The 25,453-nt window shown below is 49.1% G+C and overlaps 9 protein-coding genes across 9 annotated transcripts; 7 read left to right on the top strand and 2 right to left on the bottom strand.

The window, feature by feature from the left end:
* Positions 1-395: 395 nt before the first annotated feature.
* BC939DRAFT_506194 (lysine--tRNA ligase-like protein) lies at positions 396-2,748 on the top strand (the record flags this gene model as incomplete). The annotated part of the gene is made up of 8 exons (XM_051560754.1): positions 396-750; positions 848-1,009; positions 1,097-1,296; positions 1,371-1,538; positions 1,634-1,796; positions 1,886-2,038; positions 2,120-2,310; positions 2,416-2,748. 8 exons carry the CDS (start codon positions 396-398, stop codon positions 2,746-2,748), a joined length of 1,725 nt encoding a protein of 574 aa, XP_051408796.1.
* Positions 2,749-3,942: 1,194 nt separating this feature from the next.
* Positions 3,943-7,001, top strand: BC939DRAFT_275951 (uncharacterized protein). The gene is made up of 3 exons (XM_051551166.1): positions 3,943-4,099; positions 4,201-5,452; positions 5,542-7,001. Exons 1-3 carry the CDS (start codon positions 3,993-3,995, stop codon positions 6,883-6,885), a joined length of 2,703 nt encoding a protein of 900 aa, XP_051408795.1. The 5' UTR covers positions 3,943-3,992; the 3' UTR covers positions 6,886-7,001.
* A 3,057-nt stretch (positions 7,002-10,058) lies between these two features.
* On the top strand, positions 10,059-12,686 carry BC939DRAFT_461731 (carotenoid oxygenase). Its single transcript, XM_051557041.1, has 5 exons — positions 10,059-10,150; positions 10,387-10,710; positions 10,820-11,247; positions 11,335-11,507; positions 11,597-12,686. The coding sequence occupies exons 1-5, from the start codon at positions 10,111-10,113 to the stop codon at positions 12,630-12,632; spliced, it is 2,001 nt and encodes a 666-aa protein (XP_051408794.1). The 5' UTR covers positions 10,059-10,110; the 3' UTR covers positions 12,633-12,686.
* Positions 12,687-12,758: 72 nt separating this feature from the next.
* On the top strand, positions 12,759-14,108 carry BC939DRAFT_531676 (eukaryotic rRNA processing). Its single transcript, XM_051561626.1, has 3 exons — positions 12,759-12,949; positions 13,127-13,550; positions 13,661-14,108. The coding sequence occupies exons 1-3, from the start codon at positions 12,812-12,814 to the stop codon at positions 14,026-14,028; spliced, it is 930 nt and encodes a 309-aa protein (XP_051408793.1). The 5' UTR covers positions 12,759-12,811; the 3' UTR covers positions 14,029-14,108.
* A 9-nt stretch (positions 14,109-14,117) lies between these two features.
* BC939DRAFT_461728 (Rab3 GTPase-activating protein regulatory subunit N-terminus-domain-containing protein) lies at positions 14,118-17,210 on the bottom strand. The gene is made up of 7 exons (XM_051557040.1): positions 17,050-17,210; positions 16,159-16,912; positions 16,007-16,063; positions 15,875-15,929; positions 15,577-15,775; positions 15,384-15,482; positions 14,118-15,289 (listed from the first exon to the last, which is right to left on the bottom strand). Exons 1-7 carry the CDS (start codon positions 17,138-17,140, stop codon positions 14,181-14,183), a joined length of 2,364 nt encoding a protein of 787 aa, XP_051408792.1. The 5' UTR covers positions 17,141-17,210; the 3' UTR covers positions 14,118-14,180.
* A 48-nt stretch (positions 17,211-17,258) lies between these two features.
* Positions 17,259-18,896, bottom strand: BC939DRAFT_461727 (Pre-mRNA splicing factor-domain-containing protein). Its single transcript, XM_051557039.1, has 2 exons — positions 18,815-18,896; positions 17,259-18,719 (listed from the first exon to the last, which is right to left on the bottom strand). Exons 1-2 carry the CDS (start codon positions 18,830-18,832, stop codon positions 17,316-17,318), a joined length of 1,422 nt encoding a protein of 473 aa, XP_051408791.1. The 5' UTR covers positions 18,833-18,896; the 3' UTR covers positions 17,259-17,315.
* A 1,910-nt stretch (positions 18,897-20,806) lies between these two features.
* BC939DRAFT_401023 (armadillo-type protein) lies at positions 20,807-22,933 on the top strand (the record flags this gene model as incomplete). The annotated part of the gene is made up of 5 exons (XM_051552579.1): positions 20,807-21,013; positions 21,225-21,413; positions 21,521-21,652; positions 21,762-21,950; positions 22,046-22,933. 5 exons carry the CDS (start codon positions 20,807-20,809, stop codon positions 22,931-22,933), a joined length of 1,605 nt encoding a protein of 534 aa, XP_051408790.1.
* A 385-nt stretch (positions 22,934-23,318) lies between these two features.
* BC939DRAFT_461722 (uncharacterized protein) lies at positions 23,319-24,266 on the top strand. Its single transcript, XM_051557038.1, has 4 exons — positions 23,319-23,348; positions 23,447-23,632; positions 23,722-23,779; positions 23,934-24,266. Exons 1-4 carry the CDS (start codon positions 23,346-23,348, stop codon positions 23,978-23,980), a joined length of 294 nt encoding a protein of 97 aa, XP_051408789.1. The 5' UTR covers positions 23,319-23,345; the 3' UTR covers positions 23,981-24,266.
* Positions 24,267-24,872: 606 nt separating this feature from the next.
* BC939DRAFT_506188 (kinase-like domain-containing protein) lies at positions 24,873-25,396 on the top strand (the record flags this gene model as incomplete). Its single annotated transcript, XM_051560753.1, has 2 exons — positions 24,873-25,041; positions 25,131-25,396. The coding sequence occupies 2 exons, from the start codon at positions 24,873-24,875 to the stop codon at positions 25,394-25,396; spliced, it is 435 nt and encodes a 144-aa protein (XP_051408788.1).
* Positions 25,397-25,453: the final 57 nt, after the last annotated feature.

Raw genomic sequence — 25,453 nt, 5'->3', positions numbered from 1 at the left:
GTCATAGGCCAAGAGCCTTCCATTCGGTCGCTTCGAAAGCAGCATCAAGACACGACCATGTCAGCAGCCGGCCGCCCAGTCTATCAGCCAGGCACACCACTATAAATAAACATACGCGCTAAGAATGGCCACTACGGCGTAGATAAGCAGTGTGGACAGCGAAGTGAACCACAGCGACTATCAAGCAGCGGCGATAATAACGGCGTCAGGGATTTGACCATCAAGTATAGCACAGCGGCGTCTCCGTTCAAGTACCCCGATGCAACACAACTTGAGTGGGACAACTTGGAGCGCAAAAATAAATTTGGTGGCGTAGATTGTACCTGAGCCGAAATTGTTTTCTCGTTGATCGACCTCTTTGACAAGGCCTCTCCTCCATTCATCTCATCTTCACCATGTCAGCCTCGGCCTCGTTGCAGCGCCTCCCAAGAATATGGAGTACTCGCCTCTTGTCTTCATACTCCACTGCGAGCAGAAGGAACTTGTTTCAAATTAACTTGACCAGGAAAGGTATTACCGCACCACTCAGTTTCGCTCGACAGAGTCAGCAGCACTCCACCGTTACCTCACAATCATGGATATTGAAGCCGGAAGCACGGCTTGAGGAACTGAGCCACCTCGGAATCACGCCTTATCCCAGGTACCAGCCGCCGAAAGTGCCTCTTGTTCAGGTTCGGGATGTCATTGCAGAATACCAAGATGCACTCGAGAACGGAACCAAAGATGAATCAAAAAAGGTTTCCATAAGTGGTATGCTGCGAAGTGAAGATGTTACAGGACTCCGCCGATGTTTCGCAAATTGCAACAGAGGTGGTCGAATCTAACGCTGCTTGAAAATCCAATACAGGACGTATCTATTCAAAACGTGATTCAAGCTCAAAGCTGGCGTGGTTTGATCTTGTTCAGGATGGTCATTCGATCCAGGCGGTATTCAACCGCAGGATCTATGCTGGAAGTGACCAGGACTTCGAGTTGGCATTCAAGAATTTTCACCGCGGCGATATCGTTCGTAAGACCTCTTTTTTAATTGTGCATTGTATCGGCAAGTGGGCTGACAAAGCGACGCGCGTTCTCACTCGTTTTCTTTCGTCCACAGAGCTCACAGGACATGTAGGGAAGACCAAGACAGGGCAATTGAGTGTCTTTATTACCGATGCATTTGAGCTTCTTTCACCGTGCCTGCATTCCATTCCTACCCGCTCCGGGCTCAAAGATCCAGACAAGCGGTTCAGGAACAGACATTTGGACTTTTTGGTTAATCGGGATGCACTCGAAATTTTAAAAAAAAGGCGCGATGTAAGTCATACCGAAGAGTCATTGTCAGGATTCAATTGAGGTACATATTGCTAATCACTTATGTTCACAACTAGATGATTGCGTTCATCAGGCGCTTTTTCGACAGCCGCGGCTTTTTGGAAGTCGAGACACCCATTTTGTCCACTCAGGCTGGAGGAGCAAATGCAAAGCCGTTTATAACTCATGCTAATGCGCTCGATATGGAGATGCACATGCGTGTAGCTCCGGAACTGTATTTGAAGGTACTGTCTTCACCATTGAGGTCATCTGCTTTAACGCTATACGGCAAGAATAACAGCCATTTTTTGACGAACATTCTTACTTGATTTCGACTTAGCAACTTGTTATCGGAGGTGTAGATCGAGTGTACGAGCTAGGAAAACAGTTCCGAAACGAGGGTATTGACGCAGATCATAACCCAGAATTCACTACCTGTGAGTTCTATCAAGCATACACTAATCTCGAAGGATTATTCGACATGACTGAAGTCATGCTTCAAGGTTGGTAGCTATGACACTCTTGTTAATTTTGAGTCTGCAGCTTTCTCTTAGGCGTTGCGACTGATATTATTGCCATGGATATCTTTTAGAGATGGCTGAAAGCGTTACAGGGTCGACCAAAGTCTCAACTAAACTTACAAAGGATGAAACTGTTGAGGTGTCGTTTGAGAGGCCCTTCCGACGGATAAACATTATGGAGTTTTTGGAGGAGAAGCTGGAGATCACTTTCCCTGATCTCGACAGTAAGCACACCTGTTATGCTTTACCTGAGCTTGCTTGAGATTTGGGCAATTCGCTCATGCGTTGCTCGTAAAAATGTATAGACAATCCAGTGGCCGAGCTACTTGAGATATGCAAGAACAACCGAGTGTTTGTCCCGGAACCGCACACCGTCCCTCGCATCATGGATAGGATTATCTCGCAATTCATCGAACCAGAGTGCATTCAGCCAACGTTTTTATGGGGTCATCCCGTTATCATGAGCCCACTCGCTAAAGACATCAAACTGGACTCTGTAAGTCCAGGATATTTCAGGATACGAAGGGAGCTGATAATGGCACACGCTGTGGTAGTCGTTCCCTAGCGTTATTAATTTTTTCCGCATCTTCTTGATATTTAGGGACGAACTGTAGCAGGGCGCTTTGAGTTGTTTGTTGCCGGAAAAGAGATCGTGAACGCGTATGAAGAGCTGAACGACCCGGTCCAGCAAAGAGATCGATTCACGAAGCAACAGCAAGACAAAGACAGTGGAGACGAAGAGGCCCAGCCTATGGATCAGGCGTTTTGCGGGGCGCTTGAATACGGACTTCCGCCGACAGGAGGATGGGGTATGGGCGTTGACCGCGTCTGCCAGATCTTGACGGGTTCCAGCCATATCCGCGACGTACTTGCCTTCCCTACCATGCGCACACTGAAGCCGGCAGCGTTGGATGTCGAGTGTCCTGTAGTTTAAGAATAGAAACGCGATGTGCTCCCTAAGTGCAATCAGTGACGGGACCCTTAAGCAATGCGTCATAAGTGAGTGAATGGGTCTGTTCGTGCAAGGGAAAAAAATCGACTTGTTTTTTTTACGCATCCCCTCTGGTTCTGGCAAAGAGGTCGTCATCATCATCTCTAAGCAAGTGCCCTGGTCTGACAGCACTTCCATCTCAATCCCTGTTTTTTCTCTTTTTTACGAATCAATAATTACTCATCATCATCTCCCCAATATTCTTCAGAAGAAACATACTGCATAGAGCTGGTAAGAAATGGTCATCTTGCACTACGGCGCAGTGGGTGCCCCACAGATGTCTTGGCATCTGTTCATCATATGCGATTAGTATTTTATGGCACCCTCTCCCATCTGCTGCAGTCCATCACCTTTCTTTTTGCCCTCTGCTGACTGTCTGACAGTAAGCTTGACCCACTGTATGCGGCCTATTTTTTTTGTCCTTATCGTCTGCGCAACTCCCTCTTCCGTTCCCTTTTTCTCCCGCTTATTTTTCTGTTTTGGGCATTGATAAATTTTTTTGTCATCCCTTTTTTCCGCCGTTCTTTAACTTGCAAGCTCATGCATTAACGAGCATAAGAGTGAGACGCGTATTGCTTGACCTTAGCATATCGTATCAGCTATACTGACCTCGATCCCTGTCCTTGAATCTGTAAAGAAGGTCAACCCTATCCTCGCCCCCTCCATACTACGTGTGTCTATCTACGAAACCTCAGATACTGAGCATCTGAGCAACAACTACAAGCAAAGGACATCAGGAACCTCCACTTGAACGTGTGAGCGTACCTGATTGTTGGACCTACCAGAGAGAACGAGTTCCCTCAACATGGCAGAGGTGAACAAGACTGTAAGGCATTCTCTTTTTTCATCGATTGTCTGTATCACTCCTACTTTTGTAATCGTTATCCACCGCTTTTTCTCTTCTCGCCTCAATAGCATAGTGTCTGATTGAACCTCCTTTCGTCTTATTTCTATCTGGCGCCTTTATCTAGTTGCCTGAAATCCTCAAGATGCGGCTGCAGTCCGAAAAGGCACATCAAGAACAGATTGAGTATGTTCTTTCCTCAGTTTTGTGGAGGAACTGTCATTAGAAACGCGCTTTTCCTTGGTTGCTTCAAGATCACTAATTCTCAACTTATTGTTCTCTGCCATTCGCATCTAGTGAAATCCTTGTCCGACGCGGTTTTCTCCTTAAACAGTTCTTTTATATGAAACAGCTTGCCGGCACTGAAGCGAGTTTGGAACCCGAACAAGATTTCACCAAAATAGATATTGACAAATTAAAGGCCTTTCAGGAGGAGCACCAGCTGTCCGAGTAAGAAAACATGGCATTGATATAGCAATGTCTATTGTTTATGTTTAGCTGTCTTTGTGGCCCTTAAACTAACCTATTTGCTTGATATCAACCATTGATAGATTAAACCCCACGTCGGGAGTTCTCGAGAGAGATCTGGAAGACATCACCATGGAGGAACCAGAGCTTATGGTCAAGCAGGAGAGTACTACACCTACAGTCATGACTCCCTCGGAGAGCGCCGTTGTGGTACCTGACTTATCATCGGGGTCGCCCATGGAGATTATTGAGACAGAACACATGGAAGAGAAGGACACAAATCAGAAGGAGAGCACAGTCAAAATGGAGTCCACACCATCAATACCCGGCCTCGGCAGTGCTAAACCCTCCGTCCACGACGATAATAACCCTCCTTCGCCAAAATCCCGCGCTGGTTCCCCTGAAAGCAATTCTGCTGCTCAAAACGACCGGCAGATGACACCAGAGCCCAGGACGCCTGGTAGCACACCCGGAAGCACGCCTGGCGCTCAGAGTAATTCTGGTGAGACGTCTCCTTCCCGCAAAATAAAACGCGTCCTGCCACCCCCAGAGCGCATGGTTACTCGAGGCGTGAGTGGAGCCATTCGACACAGGAGCGTCGATGAGATTCTGGGAACAGCTTCAGAGCGGTCACCCACTACACAGGCCCCGCGTCATCCTTATCAAGACAGATCTTCGCCTGTTGCAACATCGCCTGGTGGATCCTCAGGTGCTGTCGTAACCACCTTATCGACTTCATCTACAAATGGCTCTCTGAACGTGACCACCGGCGACTTCGCTGCAGCAACACCAGGAACCGTCAGCATCTCATCCGCACCCAGTAAACCGCCAGCTCTGATGCTTCAGTCGACAAAGAAACATGCTCAGCCAACGACTGCACCACCTGCGATGAAGCGCTCAGAATCGCGGCACGGATTATCACGCTACGACTTCATAGATGGTACCCCGACACGGTCTTCCAAGGAGCGGCATGCAGATCTGTACGCCTGGCAACTCAGGGCCCAATCTCAACCCATATACAAGTCACTGCAAACGGCGAGTAAGGCGCTGACAACGAAGGACTGGAAGGTGGCGCGCGAGGAGCTCAAACTGATGCGAGCGATGCAGAGGATAGAGGCTCTCAAAGCAGGCAATCGATGGAGCTTTAAACAGATCAAGAAACATCGCGGGCCTGCGAGGACAAAAACCCACTGGGACCACCTTTTGGACGAAATGCGGTGGATGCAGGCAGATTTCAGGGAAGAGAGACGATGGAAGATTGTTACAGCCTACGAAGTTTCAAGATGGGTCATGGCATGGCATGAAACGGATAACAAGTCACTTGTCTGTGTTCCTGTAAGTCCTTGTAAATGTATGTCATGCAGCCCTTCTTGGTTCCCGAATCACGAAGCTGACGTTAGCCTCTGCTATCTATTGCTATCTAGCGCCGTAAAGTTATTGAGGTTCAGAAGGATCAGTCGCCTTTGCCACCAGAATCGTCATCGGAAGCAATGGAGGAGGCGATCAAGATGGAAGACCTTGTACATGAGAGTATGATGGATGCTTCGGAACCTGCACAGGAGGAGTCTTTAGCACCTGCTGCAGAGAATTCCACGAAGCAGGACAAGGACGACTTGACAGCTGATACGATCAAGATTGAAGTTGAGGATACGATCATGACCTTGCCTGCCGAAGCAGAGGAAAACTCCAGTATCACAGCAAGCAAACCCACCACATCCGAGATGATGTCAACCACAGGGGAGTCCGCAGCTGTAGACAGCAAGATGCTTGTCCCAGCGCTGAAGGAGAATGCGAAAGACGATGTTATTATGCCTCCCCCCATCGCTCCAGCCCTACTACAAAAGACCAAGTCGTTATTGTTGGAGCTTGACCCGAGCGCCATTTTCTTTCCCTTCGAGCCCCTTGAGTCGCTCATGGAAGGACTTCATATCGAATCGCTGGACGTCGACACCCTGTTCCAGGACTTTCCGCTCTATGGACCACCCGACCCGGATGATAAGGATGCATATGTGGATGAAGCAGAGCACGGAAGAGTCACGATGATCAGCAGATTAATGAGCTCCAAGGCCCCCGTTAGTCTCGAGTTCGGCCCGCTAGCGTCACAAATCGTCTTTGTAAAACGCAAGAGAGAGCCAATTACGGAAATGGACGATTTTGATGAGGAGGATGCAAGAGTCCCCAAGATTGAGGGCAAGATCTCAACTGCCATCCCAGGAACAGAACCACCCAGGACTGTTCCTGTGCTGTTCCAGACAAAGAAGAATAAGGATCCGCCCATGACCCCTATCCGCCGACCTGCGCCACCAGGGCCACTTGCCCCCAAGACACCTGTTGTTTGGACGAGCGAGGAGGACGATCTTCTGACGACCTTGATCAAGCCATACCAGTACAACTGGGACCTTGTCTCGGACTTGTTCAATTCCATGCGTGGCCCCATTGCTCCGTCGGAGCGAAGGACTCCTTGGGATTGCTATGAAAGGTGGGCCAAGAAAGAAGGGCCTCTGTCTATCGGAAACGGCACTGGAGGGGATACTGCTTCCGGACTTATCCCGATCGGCAATCTCCCTGCAGGTTCTGCGTCGACACCGCCATCGCCCAAGGCCAGGAAGGACAAGGACGGCAAGAGGATGTCAATCAACACCAAGACCGAGCCCTCGCGGAAGAGGCCGCTTGCCTTTTCGTTGACATTGTTAGAAACCATGAAGAAAGCAAGCAAGAAGAGGGAGATTGCTCTGAATCGCGTCAACGCTGGTAGGTGTCTTTTTTAAGTATTTGCGGAAGTGCCTGGCGCTGCTCGGTGTATTGTATTCCATTTGTTCTTGACGCTTGAAAACTCGATCTTCCCTTGTATAGCACCAGTTGTTGCCGCTGCCGCTGCCACCAAGAAAGCAGCTATCCAAGAGGGCCAGAGTCCAAAGATTGGAGGAAGCACCGTCCCATTGACGCCAGCAGACCTGAGCAAGTTCAAGTCTGAGCGCGACCGTCATCTGAACCAAGTTATGAATGAGCAACGGCAAATGCAGGCTGCGTCGCTAGCCCTTGGGAGGGTGAGTATTACATATTATTTATTTCTTGATAGCATTCCTCGGATTTTGGAAAGACAAGTGATTCTAATGATGTTCTCTATTCTTATTGCTTCTATCTTTTGTGTATCAGCCTGTCGTCCGCCCCCCCTTGCCCAACGCCGCCGGCACCCCGCTCGACGCAGCCCAGCAGCTGGTTCGTCCAGCAGTTGCTCAGGTTACTGCTCAACAGCGTGGACCTATGTCGCCACAGATTAAGGCTGGGGTAAGACCACTGAACGCACAGCAGGTGCAAGCCCAGGTTCAGGCGCAAGCCCAAGCGCAGGCACAAGCACAAGCACAAGCACAAGCACAAGCACAGGCTCAAGCGCAGGTTCAGGCGCAGGTTCAGGCACAAACGCAGGCGCAACAGGTCCAACAGGCGCAGGCACAGGTCCAGCTTCAACTTCAGCAGCATCAGCAACAGCAGCTTCAACAGCAGCAACAGTTGCAACTTCAGCAACTTCAGCAGCAGCAACAACTTCAACTTCAGCAGCAGCAGCTCCAGCAGCAGCAAGCTCAGGCTCAGGCTCAGGCTCAAGCACAAGCGCAGGCCCAGTCGCTGCCGCAACAATCACAGGCACAGCTCCCTCAGCAGATTTCTCTTCCGGCCGGCTTGACCCCACAGGCAATCCAGTTCATTCGTTCCAATCCAAGTCTGTCACTGCAGAGTCCTCAGATCCAGGCAATCATTCGTCAGCAGCAGCTCCAGGCACTGCAACAGCAACAGGCTCAGGTCCAAAATCAAGCCCAGGTCCAGGCGTTGGCACAGGCACAGCAGCAACTTCAGCAGCAGCAACTTCAGCAGCAACAGCTTCAGCAGCAGCAACTTCAGCAACAACAGCAGCAGGCGTCTTCTTCCCCTCTCGTGCGGCCCATGACGTCCCCCATGCCCGGATTTGCGAGCCCGACTCTTCAGGCGCATCACTTGCAACAAGCGCAGGTCCAGGCTCAACAGCAGCAGCAGTTGCTGGCTCAACAGTTGCAACTTCAACAGCAGCAGCAACAGCAGGCTCAGCAATTGCAGGCCCAGCAACTGCATGCCCAGAAGCAGCACCAGCAGCTACAGCAACAGCAGCAATTGCAACAGCTCCATCAGCAGCAGCAGCAGCTCCAGTTGCAGGTCCAGCGGCAAGCGCAAGCCCAAGCGTTGCAACAACAGCAGCTCCAGCAGCAGGCATTGCAACAAAAACAACAGCAGCAAGTCACACAATTGCAGCAGATCAAGACGCCCACTGGATCGCCGCGCCAAGCATCAACTGCGCAGATGGGCGGATTGACTCCGACACTTCCGAGTGGGCCTAGTACACCAGGAGAGTCGATCAATCATGTAGGAGCCAATGCGAGCCGTCCGAATGGCTCTGGCAACGGATCTGCCAATTCTTCTGGGGCTGCCACGCCCTCGACACCCGTTTTAGCTGGAAGCACGCTCAACAACGCTGCTGGTGCCATGGGACACACCAATAATAACATCGGCAATGTCAATAAGCAGCAGCCCCAGCAAGCAATGAATGCCATCGGCGGAGGTAAGGGAGGCAGCACGCCTGTCCTGGCTGCCGGAGTTGTGAATAGTCCGACCATGTTCCATTCGGCCACTGCAACACCTTCAGCAGGAGCGACACCGACCGCAGTACAAACGCCTATCATGGGCAATGCTCAGCCTCAGCAGCTCCAGCAGCAGCAGGCGGCCCTTCAGCAGCAGCAACAGTTGCAGAAGCAGCAGCAGTTACAGCAACAACAGAATGCGGGTGTTCAGGCGATATCGACACCGCCCATGGCCCCAGTGCCGTCCATGCCAACTGTTCCAACCCCACAAATGATTGCTCAGCTCGCCCAGCATTATCCCAATCTGCCTCGTGTTCAAGCTGAGGCGCAAGCACGCCAGCAGCTTTTGCGGTTCTTCGAAAGCCAGCACCAAGCAGCTCAGGCTATCTCTGCAGCTCAGCGCCAGCAGCAACAGCAAGCGCAGCAGCAGCAGCAGCAGCAACAACAACAACAGCAGTTACTTTTATTACAACAGCAGCAACAACAGCAGGCGAATGGACAGCAGCTGAACGGTCAGAACACGCAGGCTCTTCCTCAACAGCAGGCATCTCCGCAGTTAGCACAGCAGCAAGTTGGACAGGCGGGCGCGATCGTGAATGGGCAGGCATTGACGCCTGCGCAGTTGGCACAGCAGAAGCAACTACTTCAGCAGCAGCAGCAGCAGCACCTACTCCAACAGCAAAAGCTGCAGCAGCAAAAGCAAATTCAGCTGCAACAGCAACTGGTTCAGCAGCGACAGCTTCAGCAGCAGGCTCAGCAGGCTCAGCAGCTCGCTTTGCAACAGCAGCAGCAACAACAGCAACAAGTGCTTGCTTTACAGCAGCAACAGCTCCAGCTTCAACAACAACAGCAGCAGCAGCAGGGCAAAAAGTGAACTTATTGGACGCCTCATCTTTTTTTTTTTACAACTATTTCTTTTCTTTTCTTTTCTTTTTTCCTTTTTCTTTTTTTTTTTCTATTCATATGCGCTAATCCTGTCTGTAACATTGTACGATAGTATTCTTCACTCCGTTTCCTGTTTTACTTCGCACATTGTCCATCCTCCGGACGCGATAAAAAGAAGTCGTGTCGCTCGCTCTGCCGTTAAATAATTTGATTGTATTTATACATAAAAAATCCATTGTACATTTCTTTTTCTCTTTTTGTGCCTGCGGCAAGATACAAAACATTCAAAATAAAGCTCCTGGTTCTATTGCCAGCCGTGTGTGTCGAGAAGTGCGTGTTCGCTAGAAAGAGGTCGTTCGCGTTTGCGAAACAGCATCACTAAGGATATCTTCTGGTGAATGGTCTGGAGCAAGCGTTTGATGGTCGCGTTTTTGTCTTCAAGCAAGATATGCAAGAGTAAAGCAATTACATCGACCCTGGATAAATTTTTGCCGTTCGTTCATGGTTGGCAGCAGTGATCGAGGCTGTGCGACGCAGAAAGGTAATATTCATCTCCGAGGCGTCGATTGACTTTTTTTTTATTTTCTCCACAGCGACAACAAATCAACGGCGCCGAGAGAGTGTCACTTTGTCACTTTCAGGCGCAAAGGTCCCTCCTGTCTATGTTTCTGGTGTCGCGAGCTGATGCCAGACGCGGATGAATTTCTTGCCGCTGAGGACATCACACCAATATAAAAAGAAACGACATCAACTAATAATCTCCCTCCTCCAATGCAGTCTCCTTACCGTTTACAAAAGAAATGACTGTTCACAGCAAAGAATCCATCGTCCACCCGATAAGAACCAAATCGGTTGGTACCTCTGCGATCGCGTCTGACATCAAGGTCCGAACCAAGGAGCGCGCCCAGGGACATCCACATCCATATCTCCATGGCAACTTTTACCCAGTCTTTGAAGAGACAGTTGGAGACGAGGGTATCGGGTGCGAGGTCATTGGTGTCATTCCCGAGTCTCTGAGAGGGTCACAGTATATCCGTACAGGACCCAACTCGCTGAATGTGCCCAAAGACGGTGCTCCCCACCATTTCTTCAGCGGTGAAGGTGCGATGATAACAAGAGCTTGTATTATAATAATGAGTGACATGTATAAAAAAAAAGTACAAGAGCGCCAACTCATCTATTTATTTCAATACTTTACGTACTCTGAAAGGAATGCTCCACGGCGTGTACTTTGAACCGGGCACTGGCGACGAGACTGAGCCAATTCGTGCACGCTACATGAACCGATATGTCCGAAGCGAGGTCTTCCAGAAGGCCAATGCACACGGTCAAATGGGCACGTCTCTTGGGCGCCTCATGACTAGTGCAAATGGAGCTTGGAGTATAATCTTCAGCTTGATTTGGTACCGCATCAAGAGCGCTTTTTACGGCTTGAAGGGCCATGGAAATGGAAACACGGCCCTAGCGTTCTTCAAGTCAAGGCTCCTAGCACTCCAGGAGGCAGGAAAACCGATGGAGACCAGTGTCCCCAGTCTGAACACGACGGGCGAGTATTACTTTGAGGAGGATGATATTGGCGAGAGTGAGCGCAACAAGAAACAGGGCCCCACAAGTGAGATATGCACGGCGCACCCTAAGGTAGGCAATCAGTCGCCTCTTCTTTTCTTGGCTGTTATGCGCATCCGTCTAAACGGACCTTTTGATCCTTGATGGGTTACATAATAGGTCGATCCAAAAACGGGGGAGCTTATATTTTTTTCATGGAGAATGTCGCACCCGTTTATGTACTACTCGGTCATATCCGCTGAAGGGAAGCGACTCGTGTGGGAGGAGCCCATTCCTGGCTTGAAAAAGTCTGCCATGATGCACGACTTCGCCACCACTCCTTCATACTCTGTGTATGTATGCAGTGTTCATGCAGCGTGCGATCGTATTTTCTCTTCCGCTCTAACGCCGGCAACTGTACTGTGTCCTTTCATTCATGTAGTATTATGAACGTGCCATATTTCATTGACGCACCAAAGCACATGAAGGAGGGCAAACCTATCATCGCCTTCGACCCGAGCTCGCCCTCGCACTTCGGCATCATCCCTCGCTACTTTGACTCCTCTAAGGACGAGGTCATCTGGTTCGAGTCACGCGCATGCCATATTTTCCATACCGCCAATGCTTGGGAGGAGAAGGACGCGAACGGCAACGTCGTTGCTGTTTGCATGACCGCCTGTCGGTCTGAACGCTTCATTGCAGATATCAATCTCTGGCAACCTACTGGTACCGACGGCTACGGCGGCGGCAAGACTCAAGCAGAGTATGAGAAACAGTATAGCCTCCCCGGATCGGGCGACTATGCAAATCAAGATCCCGATGCAACCTATATGACTCTGATTCGGTTCGATCTCAAGACTAGGCAAACACAGCTGACGACACTCTCAACCGTCAGCTCAGAATTCCCTGTCATCAACTGGGATCGATATATGCAGCCTACATTGCGGTATGTGTACGGAGCCACCATCGAAGAGCCTGCGCCAGGTATCGGGCTCAAGTTCAATGGGATCGTCAAGACGGACATCCAAGCTGCGATTAAGCGAAAGGAGGAATTAATGGAGTCCGGGGAGATCAAGAATGTTGGCAGTGAAGGACAGTGGGAGTTGGGTGCGGAGGAGCTGCAGAAGGTTGAGGAGAAGACGGGTGGGAAGTACAGGTTCGGTCCACATATCTTTGGCAGCGAGGCATTGTTTGTGCCCAATTCCCCCAGCAAAGATGGCAAAGAGCTAGATGAGGATGATGGTCACTTGCTGGTGTATGTGTATGATGAGCGCCAGATGGAGGACGGGGTGACCAAGTCCAAGAACCAGGTGACGGAGCTGTGGATTTTTGATGCGAAAAAGATTGGACAGGAGTATGAGCCAGTGGCGAAGGTTAAGATCCCGAGACGCGTGCCTTATGGGTTCCATGGCCTACATGTGAGCCGGGAGCAGATCCAGGCCAATAAGGAACTGCTCAGTCGTCGCGTTCGGGCGTAGGCCACGCACCGCACAAAGCACAGCCTCTTATGATTCTCCTCGAAACGTGACAACAAATGCCGAATAGTCACAGCAGAAGAAAATAAACACACACACAAAAAAAAAAAAAAAACTTGTTGGCAGTCAGTACCCTTGATAGCATTCATCACTCACTCATAGCACCATACCATTCATCACACATGTCTGATTCCGACAGCGAGCAAGAACAAAGACTGACCCTCGAGGACCTGGAGGGCTCCGATACCGAAATGCTCTCCGGCGACGAGGACGGTCCTATGGACATCCTGACCGAGCAGCGTGTTACCGTCAACAACGAGGTACCGTCCTGCTCCAGCAACGACAGAAGCGAAAGAGCAACTGAAGCTGGATCCATCGCCCTTTTATATAATCTTTTCAATAGCATGTGTCACTTCAGCCAGTCAAATGCTCCACCCATCATTCCTCACGATACTAACGCTCCTCTTTATCTCCTTCGACGCTTTCTCATTCTCTAGCCGGCATTGAAGCGTCTCCGTGAGCAGATTGCCCTCCCCACCAATATCCCTTGGTCTGAAACCCAGTCTATTACCTCGACTCAGTCTATCAATGTGTCAGACCCGGACGACGATCTGAACCGTGAGGTTGCCTTCTACAACCAGGCTTTGGAAGCCGCAGTACTTGGGCGGGAACGGATAAGGAAGGAAGGGGGCGTTTTTGAGCGCCCTGGCGACTACTTTGCAGAGATGATCAAGTCGGATGAACATATGGCCAAGATCCGTCAGAGATTGTTGGACGAAAATGCGTCGATCCAGGCTAGCGAGCGGGCCAAGGCGCAGAGAGAGCTCAAGAAGTTTGGAAAGAAGGTTCAGACAGAGAAGAGGCTTGAGAGAGAGAAGTCAAAGGCGGACGCATTAGACAAGATCAGTGCGCTTAAGAAGAGTATGCTCAATCTGTTATTGAGGAGATTCATGCACCGGAATGATCATCACGAGTGTTTGCGAGTTGTTAACCTATGCCTTCTGACTTTCCTCTTTCGACTGTTTTAATAGAGCGCCAGGGTAACGACAACTCTACAAATGCAGATGACGACTTTGATGTGGCATTGGCAAGTGACGACGACGAGATGAAGGCATATAAGTCTTCAGGATCTAACAGCGCTAACCGGGGCAAGAAGCGCTCAGCCGATTCAACACCAGAATCAAGAGGCAAGCGACACAAGAAAGATCAAAAGTTTGGATTCGGAGGCAAAAAGAGGCACGCAAAGAGTAACACCGCAGAAAGCTCAGCAGATGTTTCAGGGTTCAATGTGAAGCGCAACAAGTCATCGTCCTTCAAAGCTGGACACAAGGCTGCAAAGCCTGGTGGCGTCAAGAAACGCTTAGGGAAGTCTCGTCGTCAGAATGGCGGAGGAAAATAATAAAGAATGGGCACGACTCAGTATTTTGTTGTTCAAGGACGACAGGTAACCACAATAAAAACCCGCATTTTTTTATTTTTATATTTTTTATTGCTTTACATGAAGACACTCTCGTCCACGAATACGAGTATATTGCGGATAGACTATGGAATTTATGAGACTCCGAGAGATTGAAGACGGCCTGCAATTGATTCTGCCGTTGCACTGGCTGGTGGCGGAGTAGACGAAGCTCTTGATAAGGTAGGCGAGGCGGCGTTTGAAGAATTTGCAAGGCGTGATCCAATACGCCTTACTTCGCCAGTGGGACCGATTAATAGACACTGTGACAACCCTAGCGGCGCTACGCCCGCTTGTGAGGTAGCAGGCAATAGCGATGGCGAGCTGAAGGAGTCCAAGACCGCAGGATTATTGATGATTGACTGTCCTGTGGCCCGATCCAAAAGAATAGGCTTGCCTATGGGGCTCGTAAATGTAGTGCAGATCTTCCATCCCAGTCCGACCTGCAGTACTCCAACACGCTTACCCTGCCGAGCTGGATATATTTCAACTGTTCCCCGCTTTGGTGCATAAATCACCAAGTACAGGACCAGATGTCTCTTTATAGTCGCCTCGTCGGAAGTATTGTCTGCTCCGCTGGCGGACTTAACGAGCCTTTCCTCTTGGATCCAACCACATCTTGCGCCTCGAAGTCCCTTCCACATCCGAATAATCTCGCACTCTTCCAGATCCACTAGGAGTACGCGACCCAGTGAATCTGTCATGGCCGCCAACTTGGACGGGTAATGATAATAGGACCCTCGAGGAGGCGCCGGCGCCAAGGACAAATGTCGAATGCATCTCTGAGAATCGCTCAGCCAAAGCACGGCAGGCACCTCTGTTGCGGGTGCCAGGGCAGAAGAGTAGATATTGCCATAGGGACCAGTAGTTCCGTCCTGCACGCCTTGTCCCGACAGCCGCTTCTGATCTGGGCTGGCTCTCCCGCTTACGTTTCCCAATGCCGGCGAACCGGGCCTTGGAGAAGGTGATGACCCCCATATTGACTTTGCAAAACCAAACACGGCGCTCGTAACCCTAGCGGCCATTTGAGTTGCTAGAGACGTAGCTGAAAACAACGGGCGACCGGAACTGCTGGAGGCATAGAACGCCATCATAGGCTTGGAACCGACAGAAACAAATCGCTCTGTAGCCTGAGATGTATACATTGAAGAGCTGGAGGAAGAGGAGAACCCATTTGAGAGCGTGGGCCTGTGTCGCGCCGGACCTAAGAGTATAAAAAGCCAGGGCAATGTTTAGGTTGTGGTTTGAATCCAATAAGCATATGCGTAATGCGCTGGTGTATAGCGCATAATACGTACCACAACTGACAACATCCACCATTAGATCTTGATTCTGCAGACTCCATTTTTTGTATGCGAACGTCGGTGCCTGGCTTGCTTGGATCGACTTGCTCTCTCCTATGTCGTTAAACTCCTGAATCTCAGCGTACTGATGATACCCAGATAAGGCGCTTCATAAACATGATGATTAAAACAAAATCTGTTGTCGTACCTACGGAGCGACTTGATCCGCTGGAGAGTCGAAGAACGACCCAAAGACTTTCACCCTCGATGCAAACGACTTTCCCTCCTTCGTGCAAAATTGTCATCTCATCCTCATCCTCGCCTGGGACTTTCCCAGCACCGATCCGGGCTTTGATGGACATGACAGGAGTGTGGTGAAGCTGTTGCAGAACCACCAGGTGGCCGGACTAAAATCACGGTGCATCAGAATACGCAATAAATAGTATCAGAAACGGGTGGTTCATCTTCGCAGGGATCGACTGCAGACAAGTCATTGTCGACAGTACCTCATTGAAGATCCTTAGCATTCCGGATTTGTAGCCTATAACCACGTATATTTGACTGGAGCGGGTACGGGTTAGGCCTATACGTCTCGCCGCCATCAAAATGTTATCATAACGAATGTATTTGGAACTTGCCTCTGGTTTGATCGCGGTACGTAGAGCGGTAGGCATAGTATTGCCGTGATTGTATCCCTACATCAAAAATAAGGGAGAGAATGCTCATTTTTAGTCCAATTCCCGTGCAGTAAAGATGATTGTCAACTCGGCCATGACCTATCTGTTCTTACTGTGGGGTATCCAATCCTGCTCCTTGTCCTACGAGGACCCATTCATGGATAGGCCTAGGCGAACTTTGTCCTTGATCCATATTTAACGCAGGCAACTGCGATGCCGACGTATGAGTCTGTCGCTGGAGGATAGCAAACATTTTCTTGCTTGCACAGGCGATGTAACGGCCACTGTCGCATATCGAAATACATAAATCCTGGGCGACACTCAATGGGTGAGAGTCAGTGGTCCCTATCAATGGACTTGTTGCTGCACTGTCATTTCCTAGCGGGGATTTCTGTCCAGACATTGAGGCAGGTGATGATGGCGTGGAGATATTGGACGATGACGATCCGGGCGCGTCCCTGGCGCTCTGGTACAGCCTCGATGAGTCCAAAAGCCCCAGACCGGCCGGAGAAGCCCTTTGTGCTTTCGAATTGGGCACAGCTAGTGAGGATCCATGCTTCGCGTTGCTAGAGGCGACTGAAGAAGAAGGTCGTGAAGTCTTTGAGTTGGAGACGATAGAAGAAGGCTCTTCGTCCGACCATTCCCACTCATCATCAGGCACGTTCCATGAATGCTGAGAGTCTTCGTCCTCTTCGGTTAATCCCTGTACAGATTTGTTTACATGATCTGCTGCCTCATGTTGAGATGTGTTGTGATCTTGTATCAAGGGACTCGTTCGCCGAGTCTCCTCGTCCTCGTCGTCATCCGACAGTCGATCGTCGTGAGTCGAGTACTGCCGCTCCCGTGCTTTCTCTTCTTGTCTTGGATCTACATTGAAGGATTCAAGTCAATACGGGAAGTATCGTCAAACTTTCTAGTTTCGTCTCTAGGGATAGCCCAAGGGGTATCTCTCTTCGTAAATGACAGCATGCATATGCACCGTCCTTGGCGACAACAAAACTGACCTGGCACTTTTGGAAGAGAGCCCAGGAGAATGGAAAGGACCTCGTGCGGAATACTTCCTAGCGAAAAGAGCTCCCAGCGATGGTATGACATTGAAGCGGATTAAGACTGAATGCGGCGAGGATGAACATTCGATGGCGCCAAGACGAGGCGAGTGATGGACACTTTCGCCCACAGTCAGGAGTGCACCACATTTGATGCTTACAGTCACGGTTTACAGTAATTCTTTATTTCATGTTTGTGCTACCGTTGCTTATAGGCTGATCCCTCAATGGCTCTGCAAGGTGGCCCTGCCACGCTGAACCCGGTCTGCAAGTGACATACCATTGTACGCAGACTCCTGTGTTGATCTCAGGAACGATGCCTGGCCATTTCTGGATGCACTCGCTCTCATTGCCTCTTCGTCGGCGTCCTGCTTGGCTTCCTCTTCCGCTATCTCTACCAGCCGTTTCCTGCGCTCCAGCACACTGATCGCAGCATTGTCTGTCATGGCTTGCAACCTTCTCTCGCGCTCCTCTGCAAGAGCTGCCTTGCGCTTCGCCTTCTCCTCGTCCAATGCCGCCTTACGTCTCGCCTCCTGCTCCGCAGAGAATTGAGGATTCTCGCCGCCAGGTGCTGGTCTGCGATTGGTGGTAGAGCTCCTTGGAGGTAAAGGCCGCGAAGTCCTATGTCTATCACGGCCCGGCGTAGGGGACTGAGTCAATGAGCGTCGAGGCGATCGTGACCTGGAGCGGTCTCGTCGCCGACTTGAACGGGAGTATGAATGCTTATAAGGCGAACGAGAACGGGGTTGTCGTCGGTGGTCGGATGGTGAAACGGATCTGGAATAGGAGCGTTGTCTGACGTCCCGAGAAGACCTTGAGCGGTCAGGCGATCGAGACCTTGACGGCGAAGAGCGTTGATAACGATGGCTGTGGCCACTATTGTGATGGCTCCTTGAGCTGTGAGTTTCCTCATGTCGCCTTGACGTCCTCTCCGGCGATTTGTTATCGGATGAAGCAGAAAGTCGCCGTTGTTTTCTGGAGGAGCGCCAGTTCTTTTCATCATTATCGCTAGAGTCACTCAACTGACCACGATCCCGTGAAGAACGGCGTTTGCTGCTGTGATGTCGAGATTTCATCTTTTGCTTTTCGTCTTTGCCCTCCTTTTCATCCCTGCTCTTTTTGGATTTTTTCCTCTTGGGCTCTTTGCTTTCCTTAAGTTGCCGCATTTTGATTGGGTTCTTCATCAACGCTTCCAAACTGGCCTGCTCCCGTCGCTTGATAGCTAGCAGGGGATCCTCGCGCACCTTAGCTTGAATGTCCTTGACAGAGTTGGCTTTCGACGCCTGGTTCATGAATGAGTTGGAGTCCTTGCTTAAAACCTGCATGCCGCTATCCTTCTTATTGAGTATCTCGTCCACTCGACGCTTTCCGAGAAGATAGTCCTCAAGAGCCTTCTCATCCTTGGCTGCTCCAGTCGGCGGTGCCTGGTACATCCAGTCCAAACGGTCGCTCCTCTTCTTGCCTCCTGCCTGCTCCTGAATGCGCTGAAGCTCCTGAATCTGCCTCTCCTCCTCCAGCTCCTTTCGTAACTGCTGCAACTTCTTCTCCTCATCCGCAGCCTTTCGCTCCTCCTTCCAGACCTTTTCCTGGTTGCGAAATGTACCTGGATGCCAGGATTTTTTTAAGTTCTAACAGAACACAACAAGAAAAAAGTGTTAATCTCAGCACAAAAACAGGAGAATACGCATATAATAGAAAGATGAGCATTAGAAATGCAACTTACAAGATCACCTCCACCCATGTCTGGTTATAGTATGCTTGGAATATAAGATAAAAGCAATGGATGAGAAAATGAGAAAGGGTCTGGATGGCGATGATGCTTTTGGGCACAAAATCAGCTCAATATACGTCACAAGATGTGTGTGCATAAGGTTTGATAAGTTACCATTTGATATGAGACATGTGGATTATTAAATACCATTTCTATAACAATCCTCGCAAATCCGCTGTCCTAAAAAAACAGGACGAAAGACGAGTAGCTTTCTTTTTCACTTTTCATCTACCCTAACGACATTACGTCTTCATCCCTCTTCGCCATATATAATATAATCAATAAAAAACTCTCATAACCAAATGTGTTCGATGTTATTTATTCGGTTTTGTCAGCTCTCTAATATCATCGAACATCTGCTTCATAGCTATCATATCTACACTCATTTCGGTTTGTCGGCGCTCGAGAACATTCGCTGTTGCATATTGTTGGAGGCCTTTTGTCACCTCATTCACACAACGATCATGTCGCGTGTATGGACTCCACGCACAAAGTTGTCAAGAACTTGCGCCGCCCGCCGGATGGCAATTCTTCATCATTCGCTTCCGTGTACTTGTTTACTCTTTTGTAAAGGACGCCCATTCGCAAAAAGGCATGCCTATCGTGTACATGATCCACAGCACGGAATCACAGTATGTCAATCGTCCATGTTGTTTCAAGGTATTATTCCTAGATTGTACGCACGATACTTAACTCTAACCTAAATACAGTCGTTTTCACTTTATTTTCCGTCTTTAAAACAGACAGATGCATATAAAAGTTACGAAAAAACATTAGTAAACCCCTTCCTCAGATCAGACTCCTATACATCAGATACCTTGCAAGGTGTGGTATGATATGAGCGTCGTTGAAGTTGAATATTAATGGGTTCGCTTGTTGTGCCAGTCATGGCCTGCAGCTTCCCCACTACTTCAATATGATTTTCTAGCATCAAACGCGAAAAATAAGTTAGCCCAACAGCACACCACCGGTCCCAACATGAATGGACAATTGAACAACAGAGCTTACTGTCGCAGTGAGCAAAGGTTGAGCTGCTGAGAGTATGTTTTCGAACTGATAGCGCGAGCTCACCAGATCAAACTCCCCCACATTAAGGACATGGCAAAAACTTGTACTCGTTGACGTAAAAGATTGAAGTAATAAAACGTTCAGATACTAAAAAACCAACCACAACGCATCGACCCCGGAACTCAGCAAACCGTCAATCGATAGCCTCATTTGGTCAAAGAACTTTCGACAGTCGTCTCTGTATCTACTCTCAGCTTTGTTCGGAGCCTTAACTTCCATGATGGCTACAGCATGTCCTTTAACGCAGAGGAAGAAGTCAGGGTACAACTTCTCTTCATTCCTGTAGCGAGGGTCACACTGCAACTCATCCTTTGTCCTGCAGCGTAGAATACCAAAAAAAAAAAAGTCAGCGAATGAGTAAGTAAAGAATTGTCAAGTGGGCGTCATGCAAGAGACTTAACCAAAAGCATACCAAATGCATGGTGTAGTAAGTCAGGTCCCCAAACAAACCATCCATCACCGGCTTCACAAAGTTATTGATGAATGTAATTTCATTAATAATGACGTTTCTCAGCTTGGATTTAACCATAATTCCAACTACAGAAAGAAGAAGAAAAAAATTTGAACCTGTGGTGCCTCTTCATTCCTCTCCTCTTTGCCTCGACTTCTCTTACCGACCCATCTTCCTCACATAAAGGCCTTACTCGTGCCCATCGTGATCCATCTCGCGTCTCTTCCTTTGCGCTGTCCCCATTTACCTAACTTCCCTCTTGTAAGTCTTTTTTTTGCTGATGAGCACCGTTTCTATTCATCTTGCTTTTCATACGTGCTGCAGCAGTGCGCATGGTACGATTTGCCTCTAAAAACAAATACGCACATCCCACTCACTAATCCTTTTCCCTTTCTAGTCCTTGCTTGCACTTTCAACCATCCGCAATGGACAAAATCCCTGAGCATCGCACGCAGAACTTCAAGGCCAAGAGTGCCTTCAAGCCCGAGGAACTGAGACGTAACCGTAACGAACTCAATGTCGAGCTCCGTAAACAGAAGCGTGAGGAGAACCTTTCCAAGCGCCGCAATCTTGCTATTGCTGCCGAGTCGGAGGAGTCCGAGGACGAGGGCGTTGCCGCTGCCAACATCCAGGTAAGCTTTTTTTGCTTCTTTTTGATTGCCAAGTGATCTTGTCCGCAAAGACGCGACCCACTTGCTCAGAAACAAAAGGATATCTGTACGATATCACCACACCTCAAGAGTGGCACGGTTACGTGGTTCTTTGTAGAGCTCGTATAAGCACTGCCACTCTTTTACACAAGGACAGCAGCTGACGATTAATGCATTGCTTTATAATATTTAGTTCCATGAGCAACTCCCTGCCATGATTCAGGGAGTCATGTCGGAAAACGTTGAAGACCAGCTTGGCGCCACCACCCGCTTCCGTAAGCTGCTCTCCAAGGAGCGTAACCCCCCTATCGATGAAGTTATCCGCTGCGGCGTCGTTCCTAGATTTGTTGAGTTCTTGCGCTCTCCTCATGCTGTCGTTCAGGTAAGCGTTGAACACGCAATGTATTCTTTTTTGCAACTGTTTACAACCATGCTTCTCTACGACCTATCGCTTCGTCATCTAATATCTATATTGCTCCTATCTTATAGTTTGAGGCTGCCTGGGCTTTGACCAATATCGCTTCTGGCTCCTCAGTCCAGACCCAGTACGTCATTGAGGCAGGAGCCGTCCCTCTCTTTGTCGAGTTGTTGAGCAGCCCTGTTGCTGATGTTAAGGAGCAGGTACGAACCGAAATTTGCGGTGTGGCCCTTACTCTCTGGGCTTAATACATGCATGCATGCATGCATTAACACGCCACTAACCTTTGTCTTTCTGTTAACCCTATTGTAGGCTGTTTGGGCTCTTGGAAATATTGCAGGAGATAGCCCCCGTTGCCGTGACATTGTTCTTCGTGAGAACGCATTGATGCCTCTGCTCGCCCTTCTTCACGAGAACAACAAACTGTCCATGCTTCGCAACGCAACCTGGACGCTTTCTAACTTTTGTCGTGGCAAGAACCCTCCCCCAGACTGGGGTCTGGTTAGTATCGCAAAATGGTCTTCGTACATGATGAGATAGTCTCATTTTGCTGCACAGTATTCAACATGATCTTTTTTACATTTACAAACATTTAGATCTCCCCTGCCCTCAGCGTTCTTGCCAAGCTGATTCATTCCACCGATGACGAGGTGTTGATCGATGCCTGCTGGGCCATGTCTTATCTATCGGACGGAACTAACGAGAAGATCCAGGCTGTTATTGAGTCTGGTGTCTGTCGCCGCCTTGTCGAGTTGCTCATGCACCAGATGGCGTCTGTCCAAACGCCTGCCCTTCGTTCGGTCGGAAACATTGTCACCGGTGACGATGTCCAGACCCAGGTTATTATCAACTGCGGTGCTCTTCAGGCCCTGCTCGCCCTTCTCTCTAGCCCCAAGGATAACATTCGCAAGGAGGCTTGCTGGACCATCTCCAACATCACTGCAGGAACCTGCGTCCAGATCCAGAGCGTCATTGATGCCAACATCATCCCTCCCCTGATCAATATTCTCCAGAACGCCGACTTCAAGACCAAAAAGGAGGCATGCTGGGCCATCTCCAACGCTACCTCTGGCGGTTTGAGCAAGCCCGATCAGATCAAGTATCTTGTCAGCCAGGGATGCATCAAGCCCCTGTGCGATATTCTGATTTGCATGGACAACAAAATCATCCAAGTTGCATTGGATGGATTGGAGAACATTCTGAAGGTCGGGGAGATGGAGAAGGAGGCGACCAACGGCGTGAATCAGTTCAGTCTGTATATTGAGGACTGCGGCGGCATGGAGAAGATTCATAATTTGCAGGCGCACGACAATACCGAGATCTACAAGAAAGCCTATACTATCATCGACAGGTATTTTGCCGAGGAGGACGATGAGGACACTGGCTTAGCTCCTCAGGTCGATGCACAGACCGGTGCTTTCGCTTTCCAGGCCGCCGGTGCTCCTCAGGGCGGCTTCAACTTCGATCCCAACAGCATGCAGTAAGCATGTTCCCTCCCTTTTTCGCCACATTTTTTCTTTGATTCACTCTTCACACTTTTGCTTAGTTTAATTCAATTTCCTTTTATCCCCCAATTGACAGCTATCGTTTACATTACATTCCACTTCCTTTACACCTTGCAGTTGCTTGGCTTCTTTCCATGTTCATTATATCTGTTGTTTTTTTATTTTTGCAGACATATCGTCAAACTTGTTTGTTCATTCAGCAGTACACTTGTACTATCCTATGTTTCTCTTGCCCCATTTTACGGCTGCCCTGAAATAAAGACGTTCAGCCATGAATTCAGCCTTGCATATGATAAAAACGCGCTCGTGACTCTTAAAATTGGTTGGACCATGAGAACATCGCTGTGGAGACTGTACTATGCTCTCTTCATCTCTTTTTTCACAAAGCACCATGGTACGATGAAGATGCATGCCTTTCAGACTTACATCCGAGCGAGGACCTTGAGAACATGCACTGATATCCACACTGTCATCGTTATCTATTATGAATAGTCAGAAGTCGAGGAAACGATTCGCAGACTGTCGTCCAAGAAGAATGTGGAAGGTGTTGTGGTGGTCAACCAGCTTGGACTGATGATCCGCTCCACATTGGACGCCTCATTGGGAAAGCAGTATGCAACATTGATGTCAGATCTCGTTCGTATGGCAAAAGACTCTGTGACCCAACTGGACGCTCAGGTACGATTGCCTATCAAGCTAGGCACTATCCGTATGGTCAAATTAGACGGCGTCCTAATATGAGGCTCGATTTCTCCCGGGATGTATAGAATGAGCTGAGTTTCCTCAGGATAAGGACCAAGAAGCACGAGATCATGATATGTCCTGGTAATGCATTCGTATCTAGCTTCTGAACCTTGGCAACACTTTTTTGTGGGAAATGATGCTGACCTTTATTTTCATTTTTACCTTTGTTTCTATCTCTTGGCTGCCTTGTCCTTTGCCACCAATTTTATCCTCAATTACGACATGGGCATGACAGAGCGCGAGTATCTGATGATTGTCATCCAAACACCAGAAAGTTCATAATGCGGGCGGCAATGTAGGCACCTTGGGTAGCGATCCATGAGAATATACGCACTGTTTAATTGTTCATACTTGAGAACCATGTACATGTACATGTACATATGTAGTGCATGCAGTAGGCTAGTTGAGTATTCCAATGTGAATTGGTGCCAGGCTGGAACAGGCGCGCGTTTCAGGCTACCTGTAATAAGGTCTGAACCACCGGAACCGTGGAAGCGTGACTTGTGGTGGTCACCGAATCGCTGAACCTGCACACAAACGCGATAAGCGAAGGAACTCGACTCTGACCTTGTCACTCACTGCTTAATACACAACTCCAACACAACGACAAGAACCAACTCGGACACAGACAACAAGGACAGAAAAGAGCAATTACGGTGGTGGTGAGTCCTTATGTGATTCTCTTACCTGGTTGATTTCTCTGCTCATTCTCTGCAAATATATTACACGCATACACAGCGCAAACACCGCCCAGAGCAGTAAACGCGACTACAACCCCGTTTCCACATCACAGCCAAGGAATACCATTGTCTACCTTCCTCTCACTCAAACAGCAAACATCAATCTGTATCCATGTCCTCTAAGCACCCGCCAACTTCACTGTAAGCGGTACCCGGTACTCATTATTGTGGTATTCATGGCTGATTAATCCATCAACACCACCTCTGCTCACCAAGCGCCACCAATTACGCCGCAGGCAGCTTTGTAGCCTTATCCAAGTCAAGCAACATCAAGTAGCAGTTCAACATCAAGGACGCTTGGAATAAGGACGAAAGCAGTCAGCAGAAACTACACAGGATCTCTATCTACATCGATCGATTGACCAGCGCCTTTGTCCTCACCATTCCCTTAACACCTTCATCATTCTGTGTAGAAACCATAATTCAGCAGTACAATGGAACGAATGGCCTCAACCGGCTCACTGAAGCGACCAACAAGCGTCCATACAACCGCAAGCACTGGGCCAACATCGCCAGTCGGCAGCCTGAGCACTTCATCTCTGCATCTCCCAGACGATTCCTTTTCAAATAACCCGGAGGACTATGACATTCGGCTACCAATCGGTATGTGGTTCACAAAGCATTTTGCAAATGGCTAAGAGTGTATACGCTATAACGCATGGATTTGTTTTGTTCTGCGCATATTTGATTAGGCTATGGGTCCTCGGCAGTTGTGTACAATGCCTATTACAAGCCGCTCAACAGGAGGGTCGCTATCAAAGTCATTGACTTGGACATGTTTGAGCGAAACCAGATTGATGAGCTCCGGCGGGAAACACAAGTCATGGCGTTGTGCAAACACCCTAACGTCTTGCGCGTCAATGGAGCGTTTGTGGCAGACAGCAAGCTCTACATCGTTACGCCATATCTTTCTGCTGGTAAGTCTAAACCCGGAATTTTTTCTCCATTTGAGACTTGAATAGTTCGTCCTGCCCACCAGACTCTACTCACATTGGGTCCTAACACTAATACTAAT

The sequence above is a fragment of the Gamsiella multidivaricata genome (assembly GCF_025024155.1).
Source record: "Gamsiella multidivaricata strain RSA 2152 chromosome Unknown BC939scaffold_68, whole genome shotgun sequence".
NCBI lineage: Eukaryota > Fungi > Mortierellomycota > Mortierellomycetes > Mortierellales > Mortierellaceae > Gamsiella > Gamsiella multidivaricata.
Note: the sequence above shows the minus strand (reverse complement) of the source record. Positions and strands in the feature narration are given on the sequence as shown.